Below are 23,702 nucleotides of genomic sequence, written 5' to 3' on the forward strand. Positions count from 1 at the left end.
TGGTGTGGTGACTCCCAACCATTAAATTATTTCATTGCTACTTCAGATCTGCAATTCTGCTACTGTTATGAACTGTAACATAATTATCTGATATGCAAGATATCTGATATGTGACCCCCAAAGGAGTCAGGACCCACAGGTTGATAACCCCTGATTGATCTGACTTAAGATGCCATCCAGTTATGTGGTGACTATAGCTTTCTTCCTACTTAGAGAACTTACAAAATACAAAGTTTAAAAAATACTTAAAAAAAAATATCAAAGAAAGAAACATTATGCTTAAAGTAGCCCAAAGCAGGAGATAGTAAATGCTAGCAGTCAATAGCTCATATAATTTCCTTTATCCTCATTCTTCTAGAAAACTTTGACATCAAGAGCTTCTTCCTTCTGTCATCAAATAACCAAGTCAAAAGCAAGACAGTGTGATTTTGCAAAGTAGTGAATACTGTAAAGAGCACACATCTTGCACTCATTTTTTTTTCAGAATCAAAAAACAGCAATTGTAAGCAGATGTCAAAATAGAAACAAATGATAGTTTTTTAACTGACAGATAACATTGAATGTTTTTATTGTGTATAACACATTTAAAGACATGTACACACATTGAGGACTGATTAAATCGAACTGCGAAATGCATTACCTCAGTGCCTATCATCTCTATTGTTGAGAACACTCACATCTACCCTCTTTACATCTCCAAAGCAGAGACCTATGTACTCATTCATTCCTGGCTTTCACAGATACATTATATAGAAAATTTCAGGTTTTCATTAGGATTTTCTAACAAAAATAATAATTATTTCCATTCAAAAACATATCAAAGTAAAAGAAAAATAGCTGAAAATAGTAACCATGAACTAGATTTGATGCTACAAATTCAACAAAAGGACACAAACCTGACTCATTTTAGTGACACTTAATAAAGAAGAAAATGCAGAGAATCTGTGTCCTGCGCTATCCCACCCTGCTTCTCAGTGCCAGGCAAGTCATTGTATTTCCTCAGTTTTAGAGTCCAACAGTGAAAATATGCACAAATATAAATAGTAATTATCATTTGGCAGGTCTCATTTGTATAAGAAAATTACCTCCAGTGCTTTGTTCAATATAGCCGGGTTTCACTTTACAAATGATTTAAATAAAGCATTTCACAGGAATAAAAACATACCTCCATGAATTGGGATACAGCAGCATTTAAGTTCCTATGTTCCCCTATTCCTTCGATAGCTCACAGTCTGTGATCTTAAAGTATTTACTGACAGTTTCATTGAAGTTAATCTCATCCCTGTAAAGAACTAATAGCAGAAAAACAAGGTCCTATACAGACAGCTCAGGACAGCTACTGACATAAGCAAGTAATAGCTGAGCATCTCGGATAAATCATAACATCTGCCCAAAGAACAGAGAACGTACCAAGTCTCATAGAATGGCAAGAACAGGATTGCTCAACGTACCTCCTACTTAAAGGACAGAGGCAGACACTGGGTAAGCTGATTTAGTTCAGGCTGAGTCCTATAATATTTTAGGCAATATACCTTTGCCTCTGGTCCACTGTTACCTAATAAGCATAGCAATGCTAGCACAGAGACTTTATGGCATATTAAAACTTGGACAAACCTGAAGAATTTCAACGTTGTTGAAGCTTATCAATTAAAGGTATGCATATGACAGCAACTCCGGAGAGTGGTGCAAATGGGTACAACTATTAAAGGAGAAACGTGAAATGAAGGTGCTACGTATCTCTAGCTTCCTCAAGTTACATGTAGCTAGGAGGAAGAAACATATGTAATAATTTTCGTTAGAATATTCAAGAATAAGATGTACTTTCCATCCATATAATTTCCCATCTTCTTGTATGCTGAAATACAAGGAATCAGTAAAGAAAATTGCTAACAATGAAAATAAATGTCCTTCTCATGTTTGTGTTGAAATTAGAAAAATAACAATGAACATTTCTTTAATTTTTTTCACTATTTTTCTCATTGGCTATACATGTATCTGCATCAACTATTGGGTATGTTATTTGACAATACAGCCACAATGTACAAACTAAGGGAAAAGGCAATATGCAGTTGGAGGTTTTCCTAGGTCCCACCCAGTCCCGCAGCTGCTGAGGCTTATATTAATTATAATGTATGGCCTAAAGGCTCAGGCTTCTTACTAGCTAGCTCTTACAACTTAACTCAGCCCATTTCTATTAGTCTATGCATTGCCATGTAGTTTCATGGAGTTAGCTGTTCTCTCACATCTTGCCTCTCCTGGCAGTGGCTCACAGTGTCCCCTGATTCCACGCTTCTTCCTCTCCATCTCCTGTTTAATATACCGCCTATTCTTATTCTGCCTCACCATTAGCCAAACAAGTTTATTATCAACCAATGAGAACCACATACATTCATAGCATAAAGAAAGACATCCCGGGCTGGAGAGATGGCTCAGCTGTTAAGAGCACTGGCTGTTCTTCCAAAGGTCCTGAGTTCAATTCCCAGCAACCACATGGTGGCTCACAATCATTTGTAATGAGATCTGGCGCCCTCTTCTGGCATGCAGGCAGAACACTGTATACATAATAAATAAATCTTTAAAAAAAAAAAAAGACATCCCACAGCATTTGCCCTTTTCTGTCTAATCAAAAGGGAAGGTTTTAACTTTAACACAGTAAAATTATATATAACAAAATAGTTATCAAGCAAGAATTACAATATATATGTAGTCTATTTGTATTTGGCAAAATTAAAGAAAATATTCTATCTATCCTATTCTTGTGTGTCTAAAGTTTTATATCTAATTTACATTTTATCATGAATAAGGAAAACTATAATTATAACTATCTAGTCTTCAATTCTATCAAAGACCTCAGAAGGATATAATATTACCTGAGTAAACAGGAAGTGCATTATAAGCAACTTCCAAATTTCTAGAAATGAGAGAGACAGCTGGCTGCCTAGACAACTACCCAAAGTTCCTCTGCAACGTTGGGGCATCCATCTTCAGCCTACAGGCCTAGAGTCCCTGGCAGACATTCAGTAAAGCAGGAAATTTGAAGGATTGTCTCGCCTATTGGCAAAGTTTATCAGTCACTTTCTTCTGTGTCCTGCAGAATGTCTGACACTATCTCCCGTGAAGCAGGAACCTGAAGGACTATCTCACCTTGCTTTGGCAAAGTTTGGTGGTCATTTTCCCATGGGTCTTATACATCCAGTTTATAAAAGATATTGTTAAGCAGTCCAAGCAAGAGCAGATTCTTGCCCACATGGCCAGTTTTGCCAAGAAGAAGATAAACTCCATATGGAGTGTCTTCAATGCCCATCTTCCTCTTTGAAGTAAATCAGTGCTGCCAGGAGCAGACACATCTCATTGTCCAGAAAAGTCTAAGTTTTCAAAACATTTTAAATGCCATATTCTGTAGGTCTTTGAAGATTACCTATTTAATTGAAATATATCTATGTATACCTAGTAAATTTAATTAATATGACTATAAGTTTAATTATCATAAATGACTAATTATTATCTGTATTTCCTAATTATATATTACAATTTAAAATGAGTTGTATAAACAAAATACCTTAAACAAGAGTAGAAATGTATATACAGTATAACAAAATTAACTTTAAATTTGTATCAATTAACTAAAGTCCATAGCAATGTAAAATATTTCAAATAAGTTGTGTGGATTTAATAATCTACCCTCTTATTCTATCATATCTATATCCCCTTTTCTTCTTTAGAAAGAGATTGCATTTATAATCAACCCCCTTTAAATAAAAATAAACATTATACACAATTCATACTACTTCCTGCTGATTAGGGGCACAGGCAATCTTATGGGGATCCTGAGAAAATTTGAGATAATGGTCAAGTCCTGGGAAGACCAGCTATAACATTTGTTGATAGATATCATCTATCAAGGTTCAGGAGGTCTCACTTGATCAAATCTGATCCACCTGAACCTGGAACAAATCCACAGCTTCTTGCTTCCTATAGAAACAAAAACAGAGCCTCCTTTCCAACGCAACATATCCTTAGATACAAATTTTGAAGTCAAGATACCTTTAATATATATATATATATAGGCTTAACTTAGCAGCCTTTATAGAATCAAATGTCTTTTTGCAGTTAGCTCATTAACAGACAAAAAAAATTGAAGAAAACATAATATACATAATCTAGACTTTCTGTATAATTTCTATCTTTATGTGACTTTTTTATATATTATTTTATTTTTTAAGACTTTATTTTATTTTTTATGACTATATCCTCTCTCTTCTCTCTCGCAAGCCTATGTATCTTTTACATACATTGTAAACCATTTAGAGGTTTGTTCCATCTGAATCTGTCTTATTGTGTACCTATAATCTTTTTTGGGGGCCAGGAGAGATTTTAAACTGTTCAGCTGCATGGCTAGGATGAAAGATGCAGCCCTGGCTGCTAACTCCACCCCCCTCAGCTTCCCAATGTGGCAGAGATACATTTACCACCAGCTCTGGGAGCCATGCTCACCGCCGACTCTGAGAAGCAGTGGGTCTATGCCTCCATCAAGCAGCATGTAGCCCAGAAATCTTTTTTTGTTTGTGTGTGTGTGTGTGTGTGTGCTGGCAAAAGCTAAATCCACCATGCAGTGCGCTGCATGGCTTGGAGACAGCTCTGTGTACTGTGGCGAGAATCCACCATGGTGTGCTCAAATCGAATGCCAGAGTGTCTCCGTACAGCGGCATCTCTGTACCACGGTCCCCATGAGACATACGAACTAGGAAGCTGTTCTTAACTCTGTTTTAATAAGTTCTCTCATGTTTTAGGTGGAAACTCTTGCCATCACCTTTTGGTGCCAGCAATGTGTATAGTATAAATATAATAATCTATTAAATATTGTCATAATTTTAAGCACCGAGTTATTTCTACAATATTGTATAAGCATGTTCAACATTAAAATCCATCCTAGTACACAAGCTACCCAATCTATACAATCACTTTGAAACCTCTTGAAGGAATAACAGCATCATTCATAAACCTCTGCCTATTAGATTATGACTTTTTAAAATTAGATCGGACACAGTGCTGTGTACTTCAGACATTTAAACTATCAATGGAGAAACATTATGCTTACTTGCTGAGCAAAGCTGATAGAATTACCCACTAATTCTGGTGGCTCTCCACATGTTAGTGAAACCAATACAAATATGTCTCAGGTATAATGAACATGATTATGAATTTTGAGATAAATGCCAGAACAATCAACAGGTTAACATCGACAAGATTATTTTAGAACAATGGAAAAAATAAATAATTTTCCTATAAAACTGAAGCAAAAGGAATAATAAACTTTAATGACAGTATGCATAGAAGAAAATTAATTCTGTAACATTTCAAAAGAGCATTTTCTCTGATAATAGGCTTTAAAAAAGTCTGAAATGCATGTATAAATGTTCTGTGAGTTATACTATACTTGTTCCCTGTCATTGAAAGTGGAAAAATAACACTTGACAAAGTATCAGATGTTAGAGAAAATACATTTCAATACAACACATCACCACTAAATATATTAGTAAGAAATGTGGAAGGTAGTTACTTGGTGCACACAGACTCACAGCAATCCCAATCAATGCTATCACTGTTGCTAATGCTTTATACAAACTTTAATGCATTCTTAGCATTTCTTACCATATCTTTGGATAATAAATACAGCCAAAAGAAAGGACACAAACAAAATGATATTTTAAAAGGTGTGAAAATACATGTGTATGTGTGTGACACTGTATGTGCACACGTGTGTGTGTACACGTGTGTGTGTGTACCTGTGTGTGTCTGTGTGTGTGTCTGTGTGTGTGTGTGTGTGTGTGTGTGTGTGTGTGTGTGTGTGTGTGTGTGAAAGAGGGTTGCCACATGTTTATGTTACTGTTAAAGATGGACAAGCAAGAATACCCTGTCAAGTAAAGGCTTACCTTTTGGTTACAACATTGCCAAAGGAAACCCTGTTATCTGTTTCACTTCATGAAGTCACATTAGCCAAGTCACTGTGCCGCGTAAATAGTAACTTAAAGGTTACTAGTCCTTAGCCTTTCCTTCACTAACAGCAGGTTTGTTTGTTTGCTTGCTTGCTTTATCTTATTTTGTTATTGTTGTTTTCCCATCTGACCTTGCTATATGTGTATATGCACATACACATGCCTAGCAGTTATATGTATCAGACCTCTGTGCCTCATCTGAGATATGAAAAGACAACCAAGGTGTAATATGTATGGATGCCTGTGGAGGTCAGAAAGGGTTGGATCTCCTGGAGCTGGAGTTACAGACAGTTTGTGAGCAGCCTGATGTAGGTGCTGGGAACCCAACTAGGGTCCTCTGGCAGAGCAGCAAACTCTCTTAACCACTGAGCCATATCTCTAGCCCTTTGATACTATTTCTTAAATGTAGATGAAGAAATATAAAGCATGTCACCACAAAAAAAAAAAAAAAAACACTTTAGCCAGGCAGTGGTGGTGCACACCTTTAATCCCAGCACTTGGGAGACAGAGGTAGGTGGATCTCTGTGAGTTCGAGTCCAGCTTGGTCTAAAGAGCGAGTTCCAGAACAGGCTTCAAAGCTACACAAAGAAACCCTGTCTTGAAAAGCAAAATAAAATAAAATAAAAAATAAATAAAAAACATGTCACACTATATTTTCATTGTGGAACATGTAGCGTCAGATCCACAGCAACAACACACCTGTAACAGATACATTAAGTATGCAGAGTATTAGAGAGAACCAAGCAAAGCAGGCCATAACAGTAGAGCACAGCTGGTAACCACACATACCTGGAATCCTAGCACTCAGGAGGCTGGGGGGGGGGAGAGAGAAGAAGAGGAGGGGGAAGTAGAGGGCAGAGGGAGGACACATAGGTAGGCAGACAAGACAGTACACTGAAATCCCTAAATGTAAAAATACTTAATTGCAAATTCCAAACTAACATTGCCTCTGAATTCCTACCTGAAAGCCTAGTAAGAAATTGAAAACAAATGTCCCCGAGTGTGACTGGTCGGAAGAAATAACAAAAATCAGAGCATTCTAATAAACTATCTTTTTTTCTGGCACCAATAAGGCTTTTCTAAAGACTCAGAATACTCTTTGTTAAGTAGCATCAACGAAGTCCATTTTGAGAGATGAATCCTTTAAATGGGGATTCCGTCCCATGGTTACCTTTTCCTCTAGTTCCTCCTTCAGACACTGGTACTTCTGCTTCAGTTTCCTGTTCTCATTTTCATTCTGGGCTAACTCCTCCGTCAGTTTCTCACACTGGGACGTCAGTTTCTCCAGCTGACAGCGGTGGGCTTTAGCCATATTCTTGTCTTCCAGGCTCTCTGCCTGAAGGAAAGACAGGGAGGAAAGAGCGAGCTGAGCGGCTACAGCTGAATGACACCACACATAATCCACATCTAGCACCCGGACACTGCTACAAGAGTTTAGCGCTCTTGTTCGCACACAGAAACGGAGCACAAAGCAAACGTTCTTTGCATCGGTTTGGAACATCTCAAACACTTGCTAAGTGACAGGTACCACGATAAGGTACCAAAGATGACAGATACGAACCATAAGAAAGGCTGAGGAAACAGTCAGTTTGACATCAATGGAAGAGAAGTACTTCCTGGGTATTTTGGGCAAACTGTTGAGTGAAGATGGCATTATTAGAGAAGATCCCCAAAGGGAAACTTCAAGACGAAGCTTTTGACTGGTCAGGTTTCCCCATCTACAAAAGGCTTAACTTCCTTCTTTTTCTTTCCTTCCTGGATATTAGGAAAGACTCACACACTTCTCATACAATGTATCATTGATACTACTCTCATGGGACATAGGAGAATCGTATGAATGAGCTGTCTATCACCAGTACTATAATAAAGTCCCTTCTGATCTACCTTTATTTGGGTATAACCAAACTCAACATTTTTTTTACTCATTTATTTTTAAGAGTATAATTTAACTGTGTTTCTACTTTCCTGTTCCTCCTTCCAAACCTCCATAATACCTCTCCCTACTCTCCGTCAAATTATGGCCTTTGTTCACTAATTGTTATTGCATGTATATATGCATTTGTATATACATATATATTCCTAAATCTAACCTGTTGAGTCCATACAATGTTACTTGTGTGTGTGTGTGTGTCCTCACTGGACAAGTAATTGGTATGTGCTTCTCTGGGGAGGACCATCATTCCTGCCCCCAAGTTTTACTCCATTGCCTGTAGTTCACTGCCCAGACTTGAGGCTTTGGGCCTTTTCCCGATCCCATCTGACAAGTTCATTTGGTGTCATCCTTGTTTGGCTCACTCTGGGTGGTCATCAAACTCAACTTTTAAAAGATACATATTAGGGCCCCACAAGTAGCACACAAGTGCATGCATGTGCACACACACACACACACACACACACACACACACACACATACACACACACACACACACACACACACACACACACACACACACACACACACCATCTTAAAATTCATATGGAAACACACAGACCAAGGAGAGTCAAAAGATTTCTTAACAAAAAGATTTTGCAGGAGGTATTATCATACACAACTTCAAATATCAGCAACAGTTTTATCTCCTTTATCTTCTCAACACCATTAGCAGGAAGGTGTTATTACTTGATATTGACTCCTATTTTCAAACTCAAGCTGTTAGAAACTAGTAACTTATGCAGGAATACTGTACTTTGAAGCAGACAGAGGACCTGAACCCAGGACTTCTTCCTAATATCTGCATTCTATGGTTTTAAAAACACCTGAACACAAGTGTCAGTAGTAATTTGAAACACCTACCAATCACTAGCAGTTGACAAGCAATTTCATATAACCTGTTTAAAACATATGTATTAACACCTAACATGTACATGCTTTTCCTTTGTAGTTGGCACTGGGATGCATGGAATACACATGCATGCTAGGCAAATATTCTATCTGAGCTACACAGCAGCCCTGCCTCCTTCATTATTATGTATTGTGTCCATGACTAATTAGTTATGTAGGAATACAATCATTGGAAACAACTTCCTGAAAGAAGTTTTGGAAGTTTTAAACAAAATCTATATTTTAATTCCTCCACAAAATTTAGCTAAGACCTGATGCCACTTTGAATTAACAAAGGAATTGATTTTTTTATGAGGAATCCTGTATTCACAGTCCCAAAATAAATTTACAAAATAAAGTCTCTCATCAGGAAAATTGCTCAATTACAATTTTAAGTTTCAGTAGACTGCTTTTTACTTTACTTTATGTCCTATAAAAAGCACAGGTGAATAGGAAACTTCTCCTGAAGGTCAGTGACGCCTAGAGCCTGCTCCAAGGACCTCAGGAGACAGCCATACTCTTCTCCCTTCCACCCCACCCCTGCCCAGTCATGCCTCATTTGAAGTCAGTGAAGAGTTAGACATCTACACCACGGAACTTGCCAAATTCTGTTAGAGATTTTTTCTCTACACAGAGCCTATTTTTAAAGATGTAAGTTTTTAATTTCCCTAAGACTTTATCTGTTTGATGCTTTCTTTTTTTTAGATCTGCTTTTCATTTGAGGATTTGCAAAGTCATGTGCTCATGATAACCAAGAGGTATAAAAGCATTTCTTGTTCCTATTTTGGTAGTAAAGCATGAAAGGTGATACAGCTTTACCAATATCATGGAGCCAACAATGGCAAAAATGTACCCTTCAGCTTCGGGCTCTCGTAGAAGGCTCTAGAAAATGACTAAAGGGTATCAACCTAATATTCTGAAAAGGTATGAGAATGGTGACTAGAGGGTGATGGGGTGATTTGTACAGACTAACTATAGGCGATGCTGCCAAGAATTAGCCTCACAAAAAATGTAGTAAATTACGTGAAGTCGAAAGACACAAAATACTGTATGTATGTTTCTATTTTTGTTTGAGGTGTTCTGCCTATGAAATTCAATTGGAAATGTAGGGTGAAGTTCTAGTTTTTGAAAGCTATTATTATAAACTACATAGGATAATTAGGAAACATAGGCTAGTGGTTAGTCAATATAACAATCAAAATTGTAGATACGTTAGGTTTGCTTTCCAGATCATATAGAGATATATTTTAGATAGATAGATGGTCTTCAAACCTTTCAAAGACCTACAGAATATGGCATTTAAAATGTTTTGTTAACTTACAGCTTTTCATAACAATGAGACACATCTGTTCCTGGCAGCACCAATTTACTTCAGAGATGATGGGCATCGAAGAAACTCCTTATGGAGTTTGCTTTCAATGTGGCAAGGCTAGCAAGAAGCTACTATTGCCTGGACTGCTTGACAGCATGTTGTATAAACTGGACATGCAGGACCCACAGGAAAATGACCATTGAACTTTGCCAAAACAAGGTAGGATGGTCCTTCAACAAAAACTTAACATTACAGCACTGACAGCCAAAAGCTATCCTGTATATCATTCAGGATGGACAATCTGTGAGGACCTTTGCTATCAACTCATTTTACTAAATATAAACAGGTAAATAAGTAGAGTGGCATTAACAAAATAACATGAGGTGAGGGCTGTTCCCTCAGGATAACTGATCTGGTTTAAAGTAGGAAAGTGCTGGGTCCTTAGAGTCTCTGGTTCTCCAAGATCCTACTGCACCACATTACAGAACAGCATGACACCCTGCTAAGATCTCAGAATTTCACATTTTAAAAAAGTCAAAAGGATTCTGAAAATCGAGAATGATTGTACAATATGATGATTTTCACACACATAACTTCTCCAGGATTTTGGTCATCTCACTATAAACAATTCCAACGCACTTCCTAAACAAAAGGTGAGAAAATCATCTTTTTGTGCTCCACAGTAAAATTCAAACTACAGTGATTCCAGAGCATAACAGGAACAAATTCCATGACTTACACCTTTTCAAGCATTTTAATCCAGCATCCACTGAGCAAATTAATCTCTGTAGAAAACCTGAAACTAGGCCCCACTGGGAGACAGAAAGATGGCTGTGATGTGATGACTATCTGCCTGGAGACTAACAAACACCCAAGGCTGCATAACTGTATTATGCTAAAAGAACCAACAAACAGCTAGAGAAACTTTGGAAGATAAAAGCCCAGCCTCAGATGAGATTCAGGCCACCAAAGCAGATTTCCGAATTGAGCAGAACTTTCCTGCTATCGATGGGAGAACACCATTGCAAATGGAGGGCAGTGAGAAGACCCTTCATGAGGCATGTGGAGAGCACAAAAGCAAACAATATACACAAGGAAGGTGAGGCACATGAGAGCAAGGTGGGCTAGAGACATCAAAGACTCAGGACGCTTTATTGAGGAGGAAATGAAATGCAAATACCTGTTTTCAGAGAGGAAATTAGGTGGTATCTGAAGGAAGAAGGGGAAGAGTTAGGAGTGAAAAGAGGAAGCAGAGAAGCCACTGGGAAGTGTGTGTAGGTTGTCAGAACTACATCCTATGTCTTTTTTGTCAATGACATGGAATACTGGGATATATTCATATCCTGTCAAGGAGGTTATACTTCTAGCTTTACCATAACTCGAGTCAGAAGATCTAAATTTATGAATGCTGTTCTTTTCTTTCTTAACTTTTATTCTTCTTTCATACATTACATCCTGGTGGCAGTTTGCCCTCCATACAGTCCTCCCAGACCCTCCCCCCAGATGAACTCCTCCTGTTTCCCTTCAAAAAGAGAAGCAGGAGGAGGAGGAGGAGGAGGAGGAGGAGGAGGAGGAGGAGACTTCACAGGGCATCAACCAAACAAGGCATAACAAGCTGCAATCAAACTGGGCACAACCCTCATATCAGGGTTGGATCTGTTAACACAGCAGGAGGAAGAGGGTCCCAAGAGCAGGCAAAAGAGTCAGAGACACCCCACCCCACCCCACCCCCAGTTTGCACTGTTAGGAGCCTCACAAGAACATCAAGATAAACAATCATAAGGTATATGCAGAGGACCTAGGTCAGACCCATACAGAATCCACGTTTGTTGCTTCAGTTTCTGTGGGCCCCTATTAGCCCTGCTTAGTTGATTCTATGGGCCTTGTTCTCCTGGTGTTCTTGATTCCTCTTGGTCCTACAATGCCCACCCCCATTCTTTGGGTTCCTCTAGCTCCACCTGGTGTTTGGCTGTGGGCTCTGCATCCACTCCCATCCCTTGCTAGATGACTCCCCTCTGATCACAATTGTGATCTATGAGTACAGCAGAATATCATTAAAAATCATTTCATTGACTTTTTTTTCCAGTTTTGTTTAGTTCTATCCTGGGTCTCTGAGCTGTTCTGCTTCTGGTTCCTGGTCATCTAGACTGTGTCCCTCTCATGACATATGCCACAAGTTAGACCAATCATGGGTTGGCCACTCCCACAAGTTCTGTGCCACCATTGCCTCAGCACATCTTGTAGGCAAGACAGATTGTAGGTCAAAGGTTTTGTGGTTGGGTTGATGTACCAATCCCACTGCTAAGAGCCTTGCCTGGTTATAAAAGATGGCCAGTCCAGGCTCTGTGTCCCCCATTACTAGGAGACTTCCTTGGGGTCACTCTTGTAGATTTCAGGGAGTTTCCACTACACTAGGATTCTGCATCACCCCCTAATTCCAGGCCTATCTGCTGGCAGGGTGAATCTGGGACATGTTTGTTCCCTTTCTGAGGGCTACAGATCAACAAACTCAGACATGTAGTGATTCTGTCCTTGGGAGGGTCTTATGAAGGCTCCAATTGTGATCTATTTGTAGGGACACTTTTTCTGACCAAGCATCCTGCCATAAAGATAATTGCAGGGGGAAGACTTCTAAGTTAATGTTGGGGAATAGAACAAAGATCTGGTTGTGTGAACAAAGCAGGGTATTTATTGTCTACAGCCCAAATGGACAAAAGCTCTAGCTACAAAGAATAACCTAGTATGTTTTCTATATATCAAAATTGTACAGCAAATGAGAAGTCATCTTCCTGACCATCCATGGATGTATGTGTGCTCATAAGACTGAGCTGCAATCAGGAGATTACATATACACATCTCATGAAAATGCATGGTAATGGGGTAATGGGTAATGGTTATTACACAAGAAATTGCAGATGGGAGCAACTGTATTCAGAGTCAGTGGCCTCCAAACCTTGCTTGCCAGGGTACCCCTCTGAGAATCATTCCTCTAGTGGGTTAACAATCTGAATTATCAATTGCTATAAGCTGTATTTATGTCCTGGCCCACAATGGCTCCTAACAGGACAAGTTTTTCACTTGCTTGGTTAGTGAACCCAAGATATTATACAATATTTGTGGCTATGGTAAAGGGTGTTGTTTTTCTGTTTTCGTTCTCAGTCTATTTATCAATTGTATATAGAAGGGCTACTGCTTTTGTTTTTTTTTTTGGGGGGGGGGATGTTAATCTTGTATCTAGCCACTTCACTAAAGGAGTTTTTCTTAACTATAGGAATTCCCTGGTAAAATTTTTGAGGTCATTTATGTATACTATCATATGCTCTGCAAATAATACTTCAACGTCTTTCTTTCCAATTTGGATCTCAATTGCTCACTAGAACTTCAATTATTATATTGAATAGATATGGAGAAAGTAGACAGCCTTGTCTTGTTCCTGGGTTTCTCTCTATTTAATTTGATGTTGACTATCAGCTTGAGATATATTGCCTTTATTCTGTATAGGTATATCCCTTGTATCCCTGATCTCTCCAAGACTTTCATCATGAAGGGGTGTTGGATTTTGTCAAAGGCTTTTTCAACATCTAATGAGATGATCATGTGATTTCCTTAAGTTTATTTATATGGTGGATTATATTGACTTATTCTCATACATTCAACCATCCCTGCATTTCTGGGATGAAGCCTACTTGATCATGGTGGATGATCTTCTTGATGTGTTCTTGGACTCGCTTTGCAAGTATTAAGTATTTTTGCATCTATGTTCATGAGGGAAACTGGTCTGTAATTCTCTTTGTTGAATCTTTGTATGGTTTGGGTATCAGGGTAATTGTAGCATCATAAAAAGAGTTTGGCAATGTTCCTTCTGTTTCTATTGTGTGGAACAATTTGAGGAGTATTGGTGTTAGCTCTTCTTTGAAAGTCTAGTATAATTCTGTGCTAAAACCTTCTGGCCCTGGTCTTTTTTGGTTAGGAGACTTTTAAGAACTGTTTCTATTTCATTAGGGTTTATAGGCCTATTTAAATTATTTATCTGATCTTGATTTAACTTTGGTAAGTGATATCTATCAAGAAAATTGTCAATTTCTTTTAGATTTTCCAATTTTGTGGAGTACAGGTTTTTGAAGTAAGACCTAGTGATTGTTTGTATTTCCTCAGTGTCCATTGTATTCCCCTTTTTATTTCTGATTTTCTTAATTTGGATATTCTCTCTCTCTTTGCCTTCTAGTTAGCTTGGATAAGGGTTTGTCTATCTTGTTGATTTTCTCAAAGAACCAACTTTTTGTTTCATTAACACTTTGCATTATTCTCTTTGTTTCTATTCTGGTCCAATCTATTTGGTGTTCTGTAAACTCCTTCTTTAGGTTACAAAAATTTTCTTCTATGATTTTGTTAAAAAATATCTTCTAGGCCTATGAGCAGGGATTCTTCTTCTTCTATTCCTATTATTCTTAGGTTTGGCTCTTTTCAGTGTCCTGGATTTCCTGGATGTTTTGCATCAGCAATTTTTTTAAATTTAACACTTTCTTTGACAGATGTATCAATTTCTTCTATCGTATCTTCTATGCCTAAGATTCTCTTTCCCTTCTCTTATATTCTGTTGGTGATGCTTGCATCTGTAGTTCTTGTTGGCTCACCTAGATTTTCCATTTCCAGGATTCCCTCAGTTTGTGTTTTCTTTACTGATTCTATTTCCATCTTCAGGTCTTGAACAGTTTTATTTATTTCCTTCACCTGTTTGCTTTTTCTGAGCTTTCTTAGCTTTCTTGAAGGAATTTATTCATGTCTTCCAAATGTTTGTATGTGTTTTCCTGGTTTTCTTTGAGGGATTTTGTTCCTGTAAAGATGATCCTGAACCTACTCCAGCTGAACAAATTATTACCAGTTCCCCAAAAGTAACACGAAGCTTACCACACAGCCTAGTTAACAGTGGTAAGCAGAAGTGATGAGAATGAAAAGACATTCCATTTCCAACGACACTCAAAACCATAAGCTCCTTGGGAAGACCCATATGTCAAGGCACTGTCCCGTACAGCTGACAAAACATTTCATGATCACCATCATGCAAAGGCCAGCCTTCCTGTGAGGTTTACACTACTCCTCCACACCCCTTGTCCTTGCTGACAACAGCTCATGAACCAACCACCCTCTTTATGGAGATTTTTTACATATGATGAATTAATCCCTTCATAATAGTACCATAACTGTCCACATGTCCACCCACCAAGCTAACCTCAGAATTACTTATTCAATTTCAGATCCTTTATGCACATTCACAATGGAAACCCAGTGGATGACTACATGGGCTTTAACTCTAAAAATCTGCCCTCAAAGAATTTCTGACGGAATAAAAACCCTCTAAAAATGGACCTTTAGCTCCAGCCTCTCTCTTTCATGTACCAGAAATACTTATTCTTCTACTCTAGTTGTACAGCAGTACTCCCAAGCCCCCACACTGGTCTACATCAGTCTCCCCATCTGTGTTTGCCTATCGCTGCTCAATTCTACTTCTCCCAGTTACATCGACTCCTCCAGACCACCCCTGTCAGTGAACATGCTCAACAGTGTCTTCCAAAGCCTGCAGAGAAAGAGATGCATTATCTACTGTTAGACCCAAGACCCTTACATTTCCTTGTGGACCTTTGCTGTGAAACAAAAGGAGCACATTTTTACTTCTTTTAGTTTATCACATGTGACACTAAATATTTTATTTTTATTTTATTTTCTGTGTAGGGGTATTTTGACTGCATGTATCTGTGCACCATAGACATGCCTGGATCCCATGGACATGAGAAAAGGCATTGGATCCCCTTGAACTAGAGTTATAGACAGTTGGGAGCCACCATGTGGTGCTGGGACTGAATCCGGGTCCTCTGGAAGAGCAGCCAGTGTTGTACTTGCTGAGCAATCTCTCCAGCCCCGTGGTCATACTTTTCTTGAAATATCCTGGGTTTCCAAGATATCATTATCACCTAATTTTCCTCTGTCTCTCATGTAGTCTTTTATTTTTATTGTCTAGACCCTCTTTCTCAGTTATTTCTTTAAATGCTGGCATTCTAAAGAGTTGTTCTCCTCTTTGGCCTTGTACAATGCCCCAAATCTTGTGAGAGAACCTAACGCTCATGAGTTCCTGCTTCCTACATACTTTTGTTCTCATTTCAATTTCCCCTCACCTCCTGACCCTGTATGTACTCAAGTGCTTTATACCTAGACTTTCCTAATTAAGTATAAGACCCTCCCACCTAACTCACCATAGTAAGAAACTAAATTTGACATTGTTCTCTCCAGATTTTCTGTACTGTCTGAACGTTCTAAGTTCACAAATAGTGACATTATTCACCTACCCACCAAACTTACTACCCATTTGGTTTTGGTTCTAAATCTTTCCCAGAACAGCCAAGTGACAACTCAAGCAGTTGACTACATGGGTTCAAATCATGTCTCTAGTATTCTCCAGGCATGTTATTACTTAACACTTACGTCTCAATTTCCTTGTGAGTGAGAAAGCAATGCACACTATTGTCAGGGGTGATGTATTCAACTATTAGCTCATATAGCTAATAGTCCTTATAGCTGTAACTGACACAAATTGCTCAAAAATATTTCCTAACTGTATTACTGTAGTAGCCAGCATATAATCTGAGCTCTTCTTCATACCCTAATTCCAGTTTTATTCATGTCCTCATCCTTCTAAAGGGCTATTGCACCTAATTTACTAAATATTAAAATACAAGTTTTTCAGAGTTTTCCATCTCCCATTTGGGATGTTAGCTTAGGTGACAGCATGTCACAGTTCCACATGTAGGAGACAGTATTTTTTTTCTTAGTGGCATGCAACAATAGTGCACCTTAAAACTGTAGTGTCAAGGACTATTAGTGAAACCTCACCTATTTGTCTACCCTTCCTTCTGATCTGCCACATCAGTTAATGGTCCTACAATGGCTACTGCCAGAGGGTTAGACAAAACTCTGAAAAAAACTATGAAACAGTGTTTTATAGGTACCAGCTACCTCAATATCATGTTCTCTTAATCTTAAGTACTTCTACAGTAGTAGTTGCATTGCAAAAACTTCTGAAGGAAAACGATTGCTAAATTTCAACAATTTATCCATTTGTTCACCCATTAAACAAATATGTGCAAGGTATCAGAAACTATCTGAGGCTCTGATCCCACAGCTGAAACAAATCTCATGAGTTTCACTCTGACTAAAGGAAATTAAGAACGTAAGTATGTAATATAGAACCTGCACCATTTATGTAGGATAGAAGAAAAGTAGGAAGGTGGATAAACTGAATGCACCTGACAGCCATGTGATATCAATGACTGCCCCGCATGGTGACAATGCCAATGACATTAGACTTTCAAAACATTTCCACAAATTCAAGAAATCTCAACCAGGAAGCATTGATTGAAAAGAGAAAGAGGAAATCACAGAGGCCTTGGGTTCTCACAACCTACTTGCTGTGTAGCTTTAGTTACCATACAAATGAGGACTGTGGCTATAGCTTCTGTGGCCTTGACAAGTCTTTGCCTTTTGTATTTTAGGAGGTCATAAATGTTGAATGAGGGCACATTTCAGGTCCAGGACTTACTGCCACCTCTACCTTTCCTGAACTCCCAAAATAGCTAAATGTTCTCTTTAAAGGGCTCCCATGCTCTGAAATAGACGCTCCCAGGTGGCTGCTATAACTCATTTCGACCTGGCCAAACAGGCATGAATAAACCTCTTTATTGTTGGTTTTATCTTCCCTGCAATGCTTGGAAATACAGAATGATCTCTAAAAGTTCAAGCTTTATTAACTTCATGAGGCACCAGAAAAAAAATTCTGTCAGTATCATCAAGATAATTAAGCACAGGTACCTTCAGTGTCCTGATATGATTCTCTGCTTCACTCTTTTCTTTCTTAAAGTGCTTCATCAGCTCCTGGATATTCTGTTCGTGCTTCGTTTTCACGCTGTGCAGTGAGGATGTGAGATCTTCCAGCTCCCTCTGGTGAACGTCTCGTTCTAAGTTTAACTGTGTGATAATGGTAGCCATTTCTTCCTCTTTGGACTTGGTCTGGGCCATCAGTTCAGAAAGGTCCTTGAACACAGCTTTCTTGGCTCTCTCTTCTTCGGCCAATTTATTAGCAAGATCGGCTCGGATGGTACTCAAGTCCTTGATGGACTCCTGCATCTCAAGAAGTTTGACTTTGTCCTGGGCCTGGCTCATCTTCAGCTCTGCAATTTCTTCCTCCAGGTGAATCTTCTCAGCTTTTATCTGGCTTTGAATCTTATTCTGTCTTTTCAATTCACTTTCCAGCCGATGGATGGTGTCAAGGGAATTCTTGACCTCCAGTTCAAGTTCAACTTGGTGAGATTGAACATCGCTGAGTTTCTGGTCCTTACAGTGAAGCTCCTCCTGCTGCAGGGCATGCTTGGTTAGGACATCATTCAGTTCCTTCCTGAGATTCTCGATCTGTTGCAATGCTCCATAAAACTGGCTTTTCAATTCATCTTTCTCTTTTAGAAGCTAGTGGGTCATGGATACAAAATGAAAAGATGGTTACTGCAAAATTTACCACAGATCTTCCAAGTAACAAGATCAAACCTAATCCATAAGAAGAAGAAAATTTCACTAAATCATATTTAGCCTTTTTTAATGAAAAATATTTTAGGCTGGAAATGGGATAAGCACATAATCATTATATAGCTACATAAAATCACATATTATACTACCTCACTGGTATAAACATGTATTTCAAATACCTATTACCAAAATGTACTAATCCATAATGATCAACAATTACTTAAATGGAAGATAAAATCAAGCAAAGGAATGAAGAGGGAAAAAAAAAAACCTCTGTTGTGACTTACTACATACTGAAATATTAAAACATTGTTTAAAATAACAGTAATGTATATTTCAGTGAGACACTCAAAAAGAAGAGATAAACAATAATATGGGGAACCTAGACAACATCAAGTATGTTATGATACATGTGTGTCCCTTGTGATAAACTAATCAAATAATGTCAATGTCTGATAAGAAACCCAGCAACAAACAACAAGAAACCTGGAGAGCCCACAAAGATGGACATAAGCTCTTTACGGAGTGGGAAGGAACTCAAGGGAAATACATCTCCTGGAGGGGAAGTGTAAACTGGGTGACAGAGGCCAAGAACCAACCATCCTGGTGTCTGATTCTCAGAGGCCAAGAACCGACCATCCTAGTGTCTGATTCTCAGAGGCCAAGTACCGATCATCCTGGTGTCTGATTCTCAGAGGCCAAGAACCGATCATCCTGGTGTCTGATTCTCAGAGGCCAAGAACTGACCATCCTGGTGTCTGATTCTCAGAGGCCAAGAACCAACCATCCTGGTGTCTGATTCTCAGCATGTTCATTTCAAAAGGCAACAGTGGCCAGTGGAGCCAAAGCTGTTTCCGCCACACACTGACCAGGAGCGATGTTTATGCTTGCTGCCCAAGCTCAACACACCCTCCTTGCTATGATTTTCGTCGTTTTAGTTTTTGTTTTTCACTTTTACTTTTAACAGAGAAAAATGCTGTGTATACTTATGAGATGCAGTAAGGTAAATATTAAGGTTCCTTTCAGAATCTGGAAGGTCAATTTGAAACAGACTTTACAAAGCTACATAAAATCACATATTCATACATATTTGTCCAGAGGGACAAAGGAGACCACAACAAACAGGGAGGGGTAAGAAATAGATGGTAGGGGACCATGAGGGAAAATGTATTCAACACACTATATATATATACATACACATAAATGAAATAATAAAAGGAAAAAAGAAAGAAAGGGGGGGTGACTAAGCTGTGACCTTTGACCTGAAAAAACTGAATTTTGCTTATCAGTTCTGCCATAAATAGGACCATGGACTTAAATTTTTTAAACATTTATCTTCAAATAAAAAACAATTAATTCATGCTATGAATCAGCACAATGGTCTCTGAAGGCTAGAACCATGTTCTTAGACTCCTCAGCCTCCAGAACTGTGAGCCCAATAAAATTCTATTGTTTACCCTCAGTCTGTGGCCTCCTGGTACAACAGGTTAATAGCCTCATATAAGTTGTAATAACAAATACAGTTCCAGAAATTAAAGACAAACATCTTGTTAAGGGAATCATTATATTTATGCTACTAAGGAAGATGAAAACACCCTGTAAGGATAATAGGGCCATATTCTAAGAGGAGACAGCTTAAGTACATGGACTTAACCCAAGCCATGAGTTAAGAGGCTTTCAGATAGAGATGAAGGCTGGAGTCTCATGACAAAACTATCTGGTAGAACATTCTCTCCTGAAATTGGTTGAAACAGCAAAAATTCTTCTAAATACAATGATTTAGTAACAGTCCTTTGAATCCCAGGCTCTGCTACTTTACAACTGTCTAGGGTTCACCATCTTCACAGTGTTCTAAAATCCTATCAATTTACACGAGAATGGACAGCTCAAGCTGCAGAGAAACAGGACACTAGTCAGGTCCGGAATGTTCTTCGGTAATATAGACGCTGAAAACCAAGTAATATTCGCATATTTACTTCTGACTAAGGGCTAGGTGTGGTTGGTTTAAAAAAAAAAAGTGAATAAAAGAAGTGATAAATCCCAGATGGAGATTCTGGAACTGAAGGTGAGAAAGAAGAACTATTATAGACGAAGAATAATCTGAATTGTACGAATCAGTAGCTCAAGGAGAGCCACTGGAAGATCACTGTGAAGGAGGACAACAGAGAAGAGTAAGATACGGACTTGAATGAGATCCTGACAAATTCTGAATGACGACAAGAATTACTTTTAAGAAATAGAAAGGAGACAGGTGCCAAACCCCTTGAGAGAACTGGAAAAATAATGGGGCGGGGTGGGGGGTGAGGGCCACAGATGGCAAGCTGTGAGGAGTAAGAATGAGAAAAGAATGTTCTAGCCAGGCAAGCACAAGAATGATAAAACCTTGGTAGGAGCAGAAAGAAGGGCAGCGCCTGCAAGGCCTCACACTAATGTCCATATCACCATTTTAATTTTACTAAGAGGTTCATAGATGAGGTTTCAATGTTATTCTCCTTTTGAAAAAAATGCAGAAAATGCCAGTACTTCCCTGAACTGCATCGCACAGGCTGCATCACAGGCTCAAAAAGTGGAACACATTAGCAATGAGCCTTCTCACCTTAAACTATTAAAATAGTTCAGATCTCAGGGCGCAGGATATAACATCTCTCAGCAGGGGAGAAATTCGTAGACAGAAAAGACCGCGAGTGAAGATTCTTAAAGTCAAACACGATCAAGCAAAAAGCTCAATACACAAGCAGGCCCAAGATTGCACCAACTCAGCAGGAGAAAGAAAAGAAATACAGAGAATACTAGCCATACTGATTCTAGCAGAAGAAAGCTTGAGGAAAACTAGGGACGTACACACTACGATCAAATTTGGACTTCTAATTCTTCCTCTTTATTTTTCAAAGCACATCTGAAAACCAACCATTTCCAAGAGCACTGAGAAAGAAAACAAGAAACTGAACAGTCCTAACAGCCAGGTCACTGGAGCCAAACACTGCAGTCTCCCTGTGTGTTCATCCACACACTACTCAGGGGCATCATGGTCCCTGGTCCTTGTTTATGTCCTCTTCCTTGAAGGGAAAAAAATGGCCTGGACTTAATTTCTTTTTGATGCCGTTTTTCTGTGATTACACGATTTTTGGTTAAAATTACATGTCCTTTAGTAAGTAAAATAGTTTTGGGCCATGTGACCAAGATTCCCTAAATGTACATAAGAAGAATAGAAATCAGGGGAATTTGAAGAGAAAAGAAGCATTTAGTCTTTTAACACATTTTTAAGTGGCAAATCTTAAAGCAGAATATAAATTATGCTACAAAGAGAAACAGACTAGGCATAAGAGCATTTTACAAATAAAAAAACTGTATCATTTAACTACACAAAATGGATCAACAAAGCTACAAAGATATTTATGAAATAATTCATTCATTCTTTAAACCATAAGATGCTATATTTGTATCATTTTTCCTTTAAAATATACTTTCAAATATACCCAAAAGTCATTTTATTAAACTAATTAGCCCCAAAAAGTGGACTAGCTATGCCTTAAGGTGTCTTTGTGATTTTTCTTAAAAATTAAATATTAAGTAAATATTCTGTAGCTGGACGTTTTCCTGTGTTTCACCCAGTCCCGCAGCCACTCAGACCCAAGTAAACACACAGAGGCTTATATTAATTACAAATTGGATGGCCTATGGCTCAAGCTTCTTGCTAGCTAGCTCTCATATCTTAAATTAACCCATTTCTATTAATCTATGTTTTGCCACGTGTTCCGTGGCTTACCTGCTGGCATGTTATTCCTTGGGTGGCAGGCTGGCATTTTTCTGCCTCTCCTTTACATTCCTGTCTCCCTGCCTGGATTTCCCACCTGCCTCTAAGCTGCCTTGCCATAGGCCAAACAGCTTTATTTATCAACCAATCAGAGCAACACATATTCACAGCATACAGAAAGACATCCCACACCAATATTCCTTATAGGCAATATTCACTAAGCTTCTCTCTCTCTCTCTCTCTCTCTCTCTCTCTCTCTCTCTCTCTCTCTCTGTGTGTGTGTGTGTGTGTGTGTGTGTGTGTGTGTGTGTGTGTGTTACTGGGAATTCAACCTGGGGCACTGAATATGCCAAGTGTGTACTGTACCACTGACCTATGACCCCAGCCCAACATCAGGATGTCGTCCTCTATTTACTCTCCACCTTATTATTTTAAAGCAGGTTTCTCATTGAACCTAAAGCTTGATATTTTGACTAACCAGACTGGTCAGGAAGTCCCTCAGATGCACCTGTCTCTGATTCTCAGTTCTGGGATCACAGATGTGTACGACTGTACCTAGCTTTTAGATAGGTTTTTAAGACCCAATTGCAGGTTTTCATACTTGTACAGCAAGTATGTACTAGCTACTGGATACTTTTAAAAATTTTCAAAATTATTCACCACATATTTGTACATCACAGATTTACTGGACACTTGCAGCCTCTGTGAAACATTTCTAATCCTTTCTCCTTTGATTAACCATTGCTCGAACTGCGACATGCCGCATTAATTTTTAAGGTTTTTAAAGGATAAATTACAATGCCTGCTGTGATAATTGTAATCCTACCCTAACTGCAGCAATCATTTTTAAACTACTGTGCTTATCATCAGTAATGATAAATGAAAAAAATAATTTTATCAGGAAGATTCTGGGAAATTTTTTAATAATTTTAATATTCTGAAAACTCAATCTAACACGTACTCAGCACCATTAACTGGGATACTGCCTGGTGACACGGACCCTTCTAAACTACCTCTAATGAAGCAAGATCCACAGATAGCTCCCAGTCAATCAACAGCTACTCTCTGCTCTCTAGCTGCCTTCCCTTACAGGCATGGTCTCAGAACCAGTTGCCAGGCCAGACCAACAACAAGATAATCAAGGTAAAGGAATTTTCTAGGATCCAATCAATTTAGATTAGCACAAAAGCTTTAGGACTGATTTACCTCCTGGCAACCCGTCACTCACTGTGTGTCAGATGAGTTAAAACA

The 23,702-nt window shown here is 38.6% G+C and overlaps 1 protein-coding gene across 10 annotated transcripts in view; it reads right to left on the bottom strand.

Annotated features, from left to right (window-relative positions):
- Positions 1–23,702, bottom strand: part of Cep128 (centrosomal protein 128) — a 366,411-nt gene that overhangs the window by 217,352 nt on the left and 125,357 nt on the right. For all 10 annotated transcript variants that reach the window (XR_008218335.1, XM_052738688.1, XM_052738684.1 and 7 more), the window contains 2 exons: positions 17,990–18,640; positions 7,168–7,332 (listed from right to left, as the gene is read on the bottom strand). Coding sequence is in view for 9 of the 10 variants with exons in the window: in XM_052738688.1 (XP_052594648.1) it covers positions 7,168–7,332; positions 17,990–18,640 (816 nt within the window). In the remaining variant the exon portion in view is untranslated. The remainder of the gene's footprint in view (positions 1–7,167; positions 7,333–17,989; positions 18,641–23,702) is intronic.

This window comes from Peromyscus californicus, unplaced genomic scaffold (assembly GCF_007827085.1).
Source record: "Peromyscus californicus insignis strain IS unplaced genomic scaffold, ASM782708v3 Scaffold_15__1_contigs__length_86483966, whole genome shotgun sequence".
NCBI lineage: Eukaryota > Metazoa > Chordata > Mammalia > Rodentia > Cricetidae > Peromyscus > Peromyscus californicus.